This window comes from Sceloporus occidentalis, unplaced genomic scaffold, assembly GCF_023333645.1.
Source record: "Sceloporus occidentalis isolate IW3139 unplaced genomic scaffold, rSceOcc1.0.p SCAF_3, whole genome shotgun sequence".
Lineage (NCBI taxonomy): Eukaryota > Metazoa > Chordata > Lepidosauria > Squamata > Phrynosomatidae > Sceloporus > Sceloporus occidentalis.
The window spans coordinates 86,398,364-86,411,466 of record NW_028316983.1 but is presented as its reverse complement, the minus strand read 5'-3'; the positions used below and the strand labels follow the sequence as shown (position 1 = coordinate 86,411,466).

The following is a 13,103-nucleotide window of genomic DNA, read 5'->3' as shown; positions in this document are numbered from 1 at the left end:
TAAAAGACACATTGGCCTCATTCCCACTTACAGATAAATTGGTATGCGATCCGAATCAATGGACTGATTCAACATTGGAGTGTGGTTCCCACTACATTTGCCCCGACTGCATTTTCTGTCATCAAAATAACCCACTTGTGGTTCACATTCATGAATGAAGCGATTCAAAATGATTTAGCTCCAGCCAGCCAAAGGGCAAATTTGAATCAATTCCACTTGTGGTTCACAAGTGTGTTGAATCGATTTGGTGAAAAAGAAGCAGAAAAAAATCAGCATCAAAAAGACATGGGTTAAATGGGTCTGGTGCATGGCCCCCTTCATCAAATTGCTTCAGCGAATCAGGGTTGTTTGAACCGATTCAAACCGGATTGCGATCCAGTTTAAATGGTTGTGGGAATAAGGCCATTTTTTCCTGCTTCCCTTAGAAAGCTGGCAGATTTCCAGTCTCCCTGCTGCACCAGCTGTAATATTGTCGCCCTTCCCTCTTCAAATCATTTCTGAAAATATTGGCCCCTTTTCCATTTTGTTGGTCTTCTTCTCTCAACATACGTAAAGTGGGGACGGAAATAATATTCATAATGTTTCATATCAGGTTGAACAACATATTTCTTGATAGTCTGAAAAATCCGATGAGAAGATTGATCGAACAGCAAGAATTTTGTACAATTTTCTTCTGGTGCTCAAACATCCCAAAGTGTTGTGAAGGAATTATTATGTGCAGAAAAACACAATTGGGGTGGGAGGGGTGGGGGGTGGGGACTGGGGTTTTCTGCACAAAAAACCCAGGTATACTACACAAAGAACACTCTCTTGTGCAAGAAGCATGTTTTCTGCACACATGCAAAAAGATTTTTGGATAAAAAGGTCAAGTGCTTTTCTTCGCAGACTAACTCCTCTACAACACCTGGGAGCCTTCAAATATTGGAGAGTATTTTTAACATTAAATTTCTTCTGCAATGCAGAGAAACTACCGTAATTATTCCCTCTTATGAGGATGAAATAGTTTTAGGATTTCATCCCTTAAAAATGTCATTTGATAGGGCTTTGGTATGTTCTGTCTAAACAGAAATGTTCATTATAATTGTTTGAACTGCAAACCATCCTTGTCACCACACCGACACAATATTTTGGAATCGTCTTTCCCGTCACCCTTCCAGTGCATCTGTATGACTGGCTCATAGGTACTGGGTAAGCAAGCAAGACCGTCAGAGCTCTTTCTTTACAATTTAACATGTGTGTCTCCCAAGTATGTATTAAAAGTACTGATTTATCCACAGCCAAATACTACTGATGCTTCTTTTTCCTAATAGTCCACAAGTAGGGAATTAGATGGTAATTTCTCTTTGCATGTGGAAGGGAATAAGAGCATGCCTGCTTTCTTCCACAGGCCTGAAGCATTTTCCCCATCTCCATGAGTACCCTACACACATACAAATCCATTGTGCAAAGACCCAAGCAGTGTGCTCAATTGCCTAGATAAAATCCAGTGACCAGCCATGGGATTTTGACCTCCATGCTCTGAATGCCATATTTCAGTAGCAGTTTTCAACTATTACATCATGGCACAGAAATGTAAAGACACACTCTATTTTCCCTTTTATACAACTGGCCTGACTAGAAATTATTTTCCAGTAGCTTCATTTTACAGAAATTCTCTAATCCTTGTAAACACTGCTTGTACTTCTGTGTATTAAATGTAACATGTCTGCAAGCTGCCTGTGAATGTATGGCAATCCAATAAACTTTAGAGGATTTTCTTAAGCAAGTATTCAAAGATGGTTTGTCATTACCTTCCTCTTCCTACCGCCATGCACTTGCAGTTATTTCTTTCCAGGTACATCAGGAACTACCACTATATTTGTACCCATTCACTACAATTGTGGATTTCTCTTTTGGAAACTTGCCAGAGAATGACAGCTAATGGCTCAGGTACTGGAGCCAGTTGAGGGAATCACCACATTGGGTAGCACTGGCCTATAGCACCTGGTCTTACATTGCAGTCTCTCTTCAAGCATATTATTATATTGGGAATTCCAATTTCAACATCTGTGTGGACTCAAGAGTTTATTTTGCTTGAGAGAGCCAATAAACCTCTTGCCTAGCTTTCTATATCCAGGCAGTTTGCAGTCCAGAACTCATGAGGCACTCAGCCTCATTCCAAGAGCTCTCTCTGTGCATATGAATTAATTCAGGTCTATGCAAGATCAATATGTTCCTTGTCCAGCAGCCTGTTAAATGGAAAGGGAGAAGAGGCAGTAAGAGATAGAAAGCAAGTAATGGCAACAGAGAGACTGATAAAGAGATGGCACAGGCATCGGCACACACACACTGTCTGGGTCATCTCTTTCTCACACTCTCGCTTCCTCTCCCCCAGTATGTGCATTTTTGGCTGTGGGCTTGTCCTCAAAAGCCTTAATACCTATTCACTTTCAGTTTCAAGCCTACAAACAGATCACCCTTAACAGAAAAAAAGCTTCCCACTCACATTCTAACCCTTCAATGACAGGTAGGTTTTGGAGTATGTAGCAATGTTAACTCTTTTGTAATATACCACCATACATATGCAAGTAAATTTTATTTAGAATCTTTGGAAGTCATAAAACATCTTATTTTACCAATATACATAAACATACAATATATTTTTCTGCCTTCCTCCCCCTTCACAGCCAGAAGCCCATAACCCCCCCTCCCCAAAAGCACAAAGCAGACTTAAAGACACAGGGCACAATCTACTAGTCCATTTTGCTGTGGAAGGCCAATCATACTTTTACACAGCTTGTATTTGCTTCAGTTGGATTCATCTCAGGACAACATCCCACCAAGCTGTGCCCTTGGTCTGTGATATATAGCACCCATCCCCAACATGCCCACATAGTCACCAGTCTATCTGCAGATTGCAATGTAGTTTTTGGCAGTACTATATGTGACAGAAGAGTGCAAATTACAAGCAGCAATCATGTAATCTTTCCATTTGAGCTTCAAGAAGTGCAAACTATCTCAGCACAAAAGCTCTACATTCATTGTATCAGAAAAATGTGCGTAGAAGGAAAAGGATTCTTTCCTATTTGAAAGAATGGTTACAAAAAAAATTCAATGATGAATTTTTTTGGTCAAGCCTGAACAGAATATTTGTGATGTTTTGGCAACAATCCTTAATGCAACTCAAAATAAGCTGCTTCTTCAAGCTGAATATAGAACTGAAGTCTAATATCAGCTTATTTTGAGAAACAGAATGCCTCCATTCTTAAAATGGAGAACTTAAAAGAGTTCTTCAATTTTCTTAATAGGACATTTTCTTGGCATTTCATGTAAATATCACTGTTAATCTGCACACTGAAATCTGGGAGAGAATTCCATTTCAAAATTCTTATAAAGTTGCTTTCAGGCACTATTCATGGATTACCCACAAGGCATTCCGATAACTCAATGCACTTTGTGATTATCTAGATCCAAACATAGCACACAAAACAAAAGACGACATTCTTAACAAGACAAATCACACTTTCTTTGACTACTTCTTCCTCACCTTTGACCAATTTAGCACATATGCTTTATTCTACACAATCAAGGTGAATGTTATTGCATTCTAATTGTATTGCAGTAAACATATATTATACAGAAGTTGCAGGGTTTAGACAGAAATTCATCACTATCTGTACTGATGAGACATTGTACCATAAAACTGACCAAGAGATACTTAAGCCACCAGGTTTCCTTCACTCTTCATTGCAGTGTTATCAATATAAATAATAACAAGTAGCCCTATTACAAATTAAGGTGCTTTCTTCTGCCTCCACTGAGTTAAGTTTACATTGTACAAACCATTCCTATTGCTTAACCAGCTTCCTTCAGACAGACCTTTGAGAAGTTTCTAGTCAGTCCAACAGAAGACTAGTTCAGGAACTAGATAACATCAAACAGGACTAATGTACAAACTGAGGAGAGGAAGAAAATTGACTCATCATAATTACAACTAAGTTACTTATATCTACCCAGAGAGATTAGACAGGGATGCTGGCATTTCATGATTAGAACTTCATATACAATTAATTTCCCATAGGACGGTTTGATATTTCATCATTTGGAACAGAAGTAATTGAATTATGCTTTAATGTTTTCTGGCACAGATAAAAAGAGAATTAACATAAGCAAACCATGAATGAGATGAAAAATCACTCAGCATTTTTTTTTGTTTTGTTCTTTAGATGGGATCCAGCAATAAGCCATATTCTTCCTGGTGTGTATGCTAATTTTAGTCTCAGTGATTATACTTCCTACTAATAGATGTTTAATGATGGGCAAAAGCAGGAAATAAGAAGCACACCCAAAGAAAGAAGGGATGGAGGAAAGTGTAGAGCTAATGGTTTCACTAACCAAAGTAAACTTTTTCAATGGCTTTAATCACAGGCAACATAATTAATGTGTGCTATTGGTAGCTAGAGTTGGATTTTCATCTCACACAGGGGCTGTATACTCTAAACTGATTTACAGCAGCTCTAGCAAGGTTTAGGAATAATTGCACCCAGCCCAGATTACAGTTGCAGCAAAGCTCATGACAACACTGTTAGCGTTACAGTCCCCCTTTGGAGCTTTAATATGGCTACAGCTTGCTCATGAGTCACGCCTTCCAGAGTTTCTCCATTAACTGCTAAAATCTGATCACCACGCTTCAGTCTTCCATCATCAGCAGCTGCTCCCTGGTGAAGAAACAAGAAGAGTAAGCATATTAGAGGTCCTGCTATTTTACAGGGAAGGAGGAGTAGGCAATGAGATAGACACAAAAAAGGCACTCTTCTTTTACTTCTACCTCCTGGATTATTCATAGCAGTTAATGCTCCAAAGATAGAAGGAGGTTCTGTTCTATTTACCTTCTGGAGGGTTTGCTAAATGTTCCCCCTGTCAAAGTGTTTTGACCATTTGTTCAACCTTTGAATGCATTGTTTAAAATGCATTGATATCCTATTTTGCCAATTTGACAATTAGACCCTGTTATATAAGATGATATATGGGTTTGATCATAAGCACACACATGTACACTGTTTGTGGAAAATAGGGATGTAACTCCTCGCTAATTTTCTACTCTGAGTAAAGAACAAGAAATTTTACAAATTTTCTTCCTGGTCTGAGAATGTGAGAGTTATTCTGCACAAAATGTGCATTGATTGTTTTGAAACAGCATTCTCTTTGCAGAAAATAATATATATGTGCATAAATATTATTTTCTGTTCAGAAAATTCTGTTTCCTCTGCAGAGAAGCTGTTTTCTGGACAAAGCCATGTACAAATTTTGTACAGAGTGAGATCTTGAACTAAAGCCCTGCTTGTGCAGGAAACTAAATTTCCATGCATAAAATTATATTTCTGTGCAGAAATGCTATTTTCTGCACAGAGGATGATGTCTTGTGCACAAAAATAACTATTTTCTGTACAAAGCAACCACATGCAAATTTTGTGCAGAGTAAGTCCTGAATTATGAAAAGTGACATCAGTCCAGGATTCTTCTCATCAGGGTTTCTCAACACTCAGGAAGCTTGCCTTTGATCATTTTGGGGGGAATATTTGCAAATGTTCTCTTCACCCCTATTAGAAAATGGGAATTCACAGTCAATAATTTGAAGAAGAAAAAAGGAGTACTAATGGGGGTAATGCAGCACACCAATGTTTCCAACTTCATGAGTGAATTTGAATTATTTCTTCATTAGTTCATTCATTCATTCACTTATTTGTACTCCCCCTTTCCCCCAGAACTGGGATTCAACATGATTTATAATTTAAAATAAATACAATTTAAATAAAAACCCACATATATTAATCATTAAAATTTAATTAAACGATCAATACCTTTACAAACATTAAAATATAATAAAGGTATCAATATCATTAGTAACAATTTGAAAAAATGAATAAAAAATAGAACCCCCCATAAAGAACAGAAACAGCTTTTTTTTTTAAAAAAAGGGAAGCTCCTTTAAAAAGCCTCCTTTTTTAAAACTAAAGAAAAGGTTCTCAAAAGTCTGTTGAAAAGAAAAGTATTTACTTGACCAAAAAAAGAAAGAAGGAAAGGAAAGGAAAAAGGAAGAGGGGGCCATCCTACCATCCTTAAGAGGGGAATTTCAGAGCCTAGTAGTGGCCATAAGAAAGCTTTATTCTGGTATGGAGTTCATAGTTGAGTAACTAGCCAAGATGGCTATGTATACAATTGTACATCTGGTCTAACCTTCTACAGAACTAAAATAGGGAGCTCACACAAGAGGTGTAAATCTGTTTACAGCCACTACTCCACTTTCTTTATCCACCTCTCTATTTGAACTCTTTTAAAACCCTGGGCACACCTGTACATTCTCATTAAATAAACTCTCATACATCTCATTACCCTGCCTCCCGCTTTTTCACATTCCTGTCTGTTGATAATTTCTATCTTTACACATCTGTGCAGGAAATGTTCCTGGCTCTAATTTCAAATTCTGCATATTCCAACAAAAATGTAAATAAGAAATTTACAGCTACCCATGCATGCAATTTACTACAAAAATAATCTTGCCGTGTAATGCTAAAAAGAGGACAGCTGAGAAGAAGAACCTGAATGTACTGAAAACAGGATCAATAGACAAATTAATGAAGGTTTACAAAATCAACGAAGAATGCAGAGAAGCAAAACAACAATTGTTCTTTGAAACTTCAAGAAAAAACAAACAAAAAATGTATCTGCTGGCAAAGATCCCAGGGTAGAAGTTAATCATAGAACTGCAATTAATTTTAAACATTCACAGTAGTAGTGTGGCATCACTGGAAAATTTCCTTCTGGGATGGATAAGCAGCAGCAGGGTGGTGAGGGTAAATCAGGACCATATTGTAGGGAGGAGGGTTAGGTTTTTCCAAACCATGTGGCTACAGTCCTAATTGGCCTCTCTCTACAGTTGCAATGTTAACATCTAAAACTTGGGGGCAAAATAGACAGCCCTGAAGGCATGCTGCAGCCCCAATTCACCTTTTCACTGGCTGAAGAGGAGCAGCAAACAGCCACTAGCTAGCCCCCCCCCCCCCCCCCGCAGCTGGAAGCTGGCTTTAAGGCACTCCGGTGGCATGCAACATGCAAATGCCACACTGCCGGAGCGCCCAGAAGCTAGCTGATGTGTGGGCAGCTGCCTGGCTTGAAGCCGGCTTCCAGGGGACTTGGGGACATGTGTTGTCTGTATGTCATGCCCCCAAGATGCCCAGAAAACAACTTTTTATGCTGGTCTGTTTTGCTGCTTAGATGCCCTAATTGCGACAATACATTGACAATCACATCTAGTTTGATTTCCAGACACAGGCCCTCAAAGTTTACCAGCTCTGTCTTCCTTGCAAAATGAGATGATGAGGTCAGTTTCTTGTTCTCTAAAGCATTTGGAACTGCATTTTCATATTGTTTTATAGTTTTAGATTTGATTATACATATTAGCTGTTTTTACAGTTTGTATTTTAACTGTATAACTTGCTTAATTTTGTATAGTTTATATTTTATGACTTTTAGACTGTACACCATTGGCAGGTTATATGCTGTTTTGATGATGTCTGTAAAGTGCCATGCAAATTTATGGCACTATACAAATAAACATTAATAATAATAATAATAATAATAATAATAAGTTGACCTAGAAAGAATGATGCCTGCAAGGGAAATCATCTAGAGAAATGAAATATGAACACTCATGCCTTATTCATGCATTCTGAAGAATGTGTGAGGGATACAAATGGCAAAAAGAGCAGGGCTTTTACACTGGATATGCCTCTGCTCTCTCATGTTCTTCCATGAACATTATCAAAGTCTCCAGTCAGTGCACTATTTGCATTCAGCTAAACTTGTTCAATTGAGCAAGAGTAGAAATTCCATTCAGACTTCCATGTTCAACAGAGTGGTGTTGGGACCCAGAGTGAGTCAGCCAAACATGGTGATCTTGGAGTCATATATCCGTATTATAGTCCTCAGGCATTCTCAAGAATATGTGCATAAATCCTCAGACACATATTCTATTCCACTTTGAAATAATAAGTGGGCTTAAACAAATCAGGATGAGCGTAGTCATTTCAAATGTAGTTATACATTTGTAGTTATACAATACATGCTTAGACTCTTTTAATTTGTCAATTACCTTTGCAAAAATGGTCTTGACATAAATAGGGAGGTCTCCATGGGGACTGCCGTAGCCTCCTACAATACTAAATCCCAATCCATCTGAGCCTTTCTCCAGCACAATAACCTTAGGTTGAGGTGCTCTGAAAAACAGTGAATGCCACTTAGAACAGGGTTAATTTAATAACTGGGAAAGTAAACCATTTTATACTGCCTCATACCCTCAAGCCAACTGTCCTTCTAGCCTATTTCTGACCAGCCTGAATGGTAGTAGCTCTCCAATGTCTAATTGCAATTTTTAGGCTATACTTGGATGGAAGACTATCAAGGAATATCAGATACTGTAGGCTATATAGTGGGTCCTTCCCATCATGGGGGTTTGGTTCTGTCCCTCCTCCCACAGATAAAGCTCAAGCCTATATTAGTCAATATGTGGCCAAGCACACACTCCTATGTCAGGATGTACTCATGTGTGCTGCCATTCACTAATATGGGGCAGGGCGATCCATGGGAATCCACAGGTGCCTAAGACCACTGATAGGGTGGATCCACTGTGCTGCAGGGGAAGGAACTGGCAAAACCACCTCTGAGTATTCCTTGCCTAAGAAAACCCTTATGGAATTCATTGGATTGCCCATAAGTGGGAAGGTGACTTGAAGGCATGCACACATACATACATACACTAAAGCAGGCCCAGATCAACAGATGGATGGTAAATCAAATTTGTATAAATTCAATTGATTTAATGGTCGGTTCTAATTGGGATTAACAAATAGACTCAGTACCAAGATATTATGAAGTTGTTTTTCCCTGTGTTAACATATGGCATCATTTTAAATGGAGCTGCCAAGTACTAAAATGTAAAGCACATGCTTTACCACTGAGCTACTGGGCCCAACTATGGATTAACTCTGTGGATCTGCACCAGACCTGTCAGGTGTTGTTTTTCTAATACAATCCTATGCCCTTTTAAGCTGAAGAAATCAGCAAATGGAACTTTCCCTATCAGCAACCCTTCTCAAATTAGAAGAAGTCTAATTACTGCATAAGAACTGCAGCTGTTAACAGATCAAGAACTCTGGCTTGAAAAGAAACTGTCACAAAATGTTTGGAAACACTATATAAGGTATATCAGGACAACATAGGTTAGCTAAGTTTGCTGAACCATTTGTTTTGAAGAACAATAATTTCCAGTAGGAACCCTCAGTACAGTGCACCTTCCAGCGACTTAAAACATATGACCCATGGCCCTATAGATACTGGTTGACTCCCAGTTCCCATTAGCTGCATGAAATTGTTGTAGTCTATCTGCAGGACTAAATGTTCCCTGTCACATACTTTGAAGACATAGGATCATGCATATACTGATGGATTTTCTGCATCTCAGATGTGGGAAAAACACCAGTGTTCATTTCACCAGGATGAGTGACCCCAACAGCAGTGTGGACAGGAGCTAAGTAGATTGCTGATCTCAAGGGTTTGACCACATTTGATTTGGAGGAAACTAACAGCTGTAATGTGTCTTTATTCTTCAAGGAAATTAAACATATATACTTCTGGACATAAATATCCCCAACACAACAGGAAAGCATTGAGTAATTAATTGCCCAGGAAATTGCCCAAGAAATATGTAACTATTATTCAAGAAAAAGATGCAAAGACTAATCTGAATTTGAATTCTGGTGATTGGTTTTGTAACATCACATGTTCTGTACATTCATTTGATTCATGATTCAAAAGGAGGAAGAGTTCAAAAAATAAAATTTAAAAATGCAGAGGAACTTTATGCAGAGTGTATCCCAAAACTTTCTTGGGAAGAATGCTGAAAGCCACTCCTTATTTAATTTCTCCAAGGGTGGATCATCTGAAATTGCAGTTGCCATAACTCGTCTCAAGCAAAAAAACACAGTCAGTTAGGACGGAGCATAACAACATGACAACACATCAATGGGAAAAGCACAGGAGAGCTGGTTCTTATAAAGCAATCAAAAGAATAAAAACCACTTCTTCCAGTAGCTTGGAAGGTTCTTACTTGCATATTTGGTGCTGGAAACAATTCTGCTCAAGATTAGTACCATTCAGTACTACATTGAAAGAAATGGGTTTATATCCACAAAAGCTCATGCTAAAATAAAAAACCAATTAGTCTTACAGGTGCTGCTACATTTCCCCCCTTTCCTTTCCCTTTCTCCTTTTTAAGTTGAAAGCAGAAATATTTACATAATCCCCTGGAGAAAAGGCTAGTAAAAATTTTCAGCAGGTGCTATAAAACTAGGCAGGGAAGAGAAAATAGAAATAGGAATAACAAGAGCATGTCTGACTTCTATTCATGAAAAAGAGGGCTGATAGTTGGTGCGCCTCTGGACAATTATCTCATTTTTTCACACTCAGGCAGCATGCTTCACAATCAAGTGATGTAAAAAGGGAAACCAAACCCAAATCTGCCTGCCAAATTTTCTTCTGTACTAAGAACAGAATTATGTAAATCACACCATGTAAAACAGTTGTAAAATTAGCACACAGTTATTTATTTGTATAATTTATTCTGATTCTGTTAGTCATGGGGAGGGACCTGAGGAAGCAGCTAGGTTTAAGTCCCACTCATGGAATACAGGAAGTCCTACTGATGTCTCCTCCTCCTCCTCCTTTTTTTTGGGGGGGGGGGCAATGGAGATACAGTTCTTTACTGTTTGCCTCATTCACAAATATTTACAATATCGAGAACACTTTTTAAAATGCATACTGAGATCTCATTAAAATAAGATCCTACATTGTTCATGTTAAATAAAAAGACCTTTGAACATTTAGAACACAATATGTGCCACAAGTAAAGAGCAAGAGTTACATGTACCATACAAGAAGCATTGTATATTAGCATAAGAAGAAATAGGACTTTCACATTAGGAGATTAGAAACAAAGAAAACTAGAATGGATTTATTTATCCAGCCCAACTTGGGAGAAAATAACCAACTGGACTAAGTGTTCCAGTCAGTTAGATATACGTATGAAATCTTTTTTCATTGAAGTGGAAAAAGAATACACGCTGTTCATTGACTGATGTCACCCTCTTCTCATTTCTGTCATTTCAGACAAGACAGGGAGGAAGCAAGTTTTAGGCAGTACTTCATCAAACAAGCCACACTACCACCAGCACAATAATAATATTGTGTGCCCCTTACCAACAACAACCAAACAACCTGCCTATGTAAACACAAATACTGATAAAAGCTTATGGGATTCCAATGGCATCTTTGGGTTAATGGCAGGAAATCAAAGCAGATTCACTCTGTAGATTAGTCTCTCTCTCTCTCTTTTTGGTGACTGTCAATGGCAACAGAAGGTAAAATGCACCAATAAAGATACCAACACATCAAACTTGGATTAAGCAGGCCACAACTTTCACTGATTACAGTTCAGAAAGGTTTGCTTGGCATGGAGTCTAAGACTGGGCAACCTGCCTGTTGGCCAATCAGGCAACCAAGCCACCAATTCACTTGCTTGAGGGAATCTAGGAGTGACAGGACCAGGATCCCACAGGGATCAATGCAACTGTGTGGTTCTGCATCACTTGGGCTAAGACCAGACCATACTGCCAAACTAGCCAGCCCTTAACACCTCAAGCCCAAGGTGCCTTGAGGGGATCTCTATTTACTATGGACCATAAGTATTCAGGTCCATTCACCGTAATTTTATCTGGCCCCATGCCTGAACCACCAGAGGTGTGACAAAATAATACCACTGGTACACTGCCTGTAGACCAATCTAAACCCAAATCACAGCATGGAGAGAGGGAGGGTGGGGAAACTGCTCTAATACTGAAAGAGGTAGCCAGCCTTGGGACAACAGTTTATACTAAGCGGATAGACCAGACTGAGACATTTAAAAGTCAGATTGCCTGCTCAGTCCCACCTTTGGACAGCAGGCTGATCCTGTTCCTGATTGACTGCCATTCTCAGTCATCCTGCAAAAATGCAAAGCTCCTGGGATACAGCTATGCAGTATCATTACAGGACCCTGCTGTTCTCTTTACTCTCACTGCTTAGACGCAAACAGGGAGCCCAGGTAAGCCTGGATACCTGAAATCAACAAAATGCAACTGGATTTCCATTTTGGCAACTAGGCTTTGGGTATTGTGCTAACAACTGAAATCAAATCCAAGGACCAATTAAATTCTCAATTGCTTTTGAGCTATAGTTCATTTCTTCTAAAATATCCAAAATAAAAATTGAGCATGCATACTTACTCTGGATCTTCAGGATGGTGCTCAGTAGGTGGGTTAAAATTTGTACCTGTAGTCATGCTCTCTAGCTGGCTGGCTATGGCACTGATATTGGTGTCAGCTACAACCTAAAAGTCAGGAAACAAATTGGGGGAAAAAGGAATATTATCTAGGCACTACAGAAAAACACAGAAATGCTGCTTGCAAATATCCTTGATTCACCAGTATTAGCAAATGAGATTATTAGCAAAGGCTTTTTTAATTAAAAAGGGAACTTTAATGGATGAAAGGATGAATGGAAAGATAAAAGAATTTTAAGGTGGAAAGGTCTAAGCACCCAATACTGTACTCTCATTAAAATTAAGTGGATGTAGACATTTTAGGTCAGAAATATACTGGAAGTCACATGTATTTGCTCTGTTTTTCAAAGCAAGATGTCTATGAATCTCCAAGAGCACTCCCTCTAATATACCCAGAAGTAAATCTCCAAATGTCTATAGGACTGTTGTTGTTGCTGTTGTGTGCCTTCAAGTCATTTCTGACTTAGGGCGACCCTATCATAGTTTTTCTGGGCAAGCTTTGTTTAGAGGGGGTTTGCCATTGCCTTCCTCCGAAGCTGAGCGAGTGTGACTTGCCCAAGGTCACCCAGTGGGTTTCTATGGCTGAGTAGGCATTCGAACCCTGGTCTCCAGAGTCACAGTCCAGCACTCAAAATACTACATCACAGTGGTTCTCCTATAATACTGCACCCTAGGTAAATGCATGCATGTG

The 13,103-nt window shown here is 38.9% G+C and overlaps 1 protein-coding gene across 7 annotated transcripts in view; it reads right to left on the bottom strand.

Annotated features, from left to right (window-relative positions):
• Positions 1-2,535: 2,535 nt before the first annotated feature.
• Positions 2,536-13,103, bottom strand: part of PATJ (PATJ crumbs cell polarity complex component) — a 210,028-nt gene continuing 199,460 nt past the window's right edge. For 6 of the 7 annotated variants that reach the window (XM_089515294.1, XM_089515299.1, XM_089515296.1 and 3 more), the window contains 3 exons: positions 12,357-12,460; positions 8,132-8,255; positions 2,536-4,697 (listed from right to left, as the gene is read on the bottom strand). In XM_089515294.1, the coding sequence (XP_089371420.1) occupies positions 4,551-4,697; positions 8,132-8,255; positions 12,357-12,460 (375 nt within the window). In that variant the 3' untranslated portion in view covers positions 2,536-4,550. The remainder of the gene's footprint in view (positions 4,698-8,131; positions 8,256-12,356; positions 12,461-13,103) is intronic. The other variant, XM_089515301.1, reaches the window with a different exon arrangement.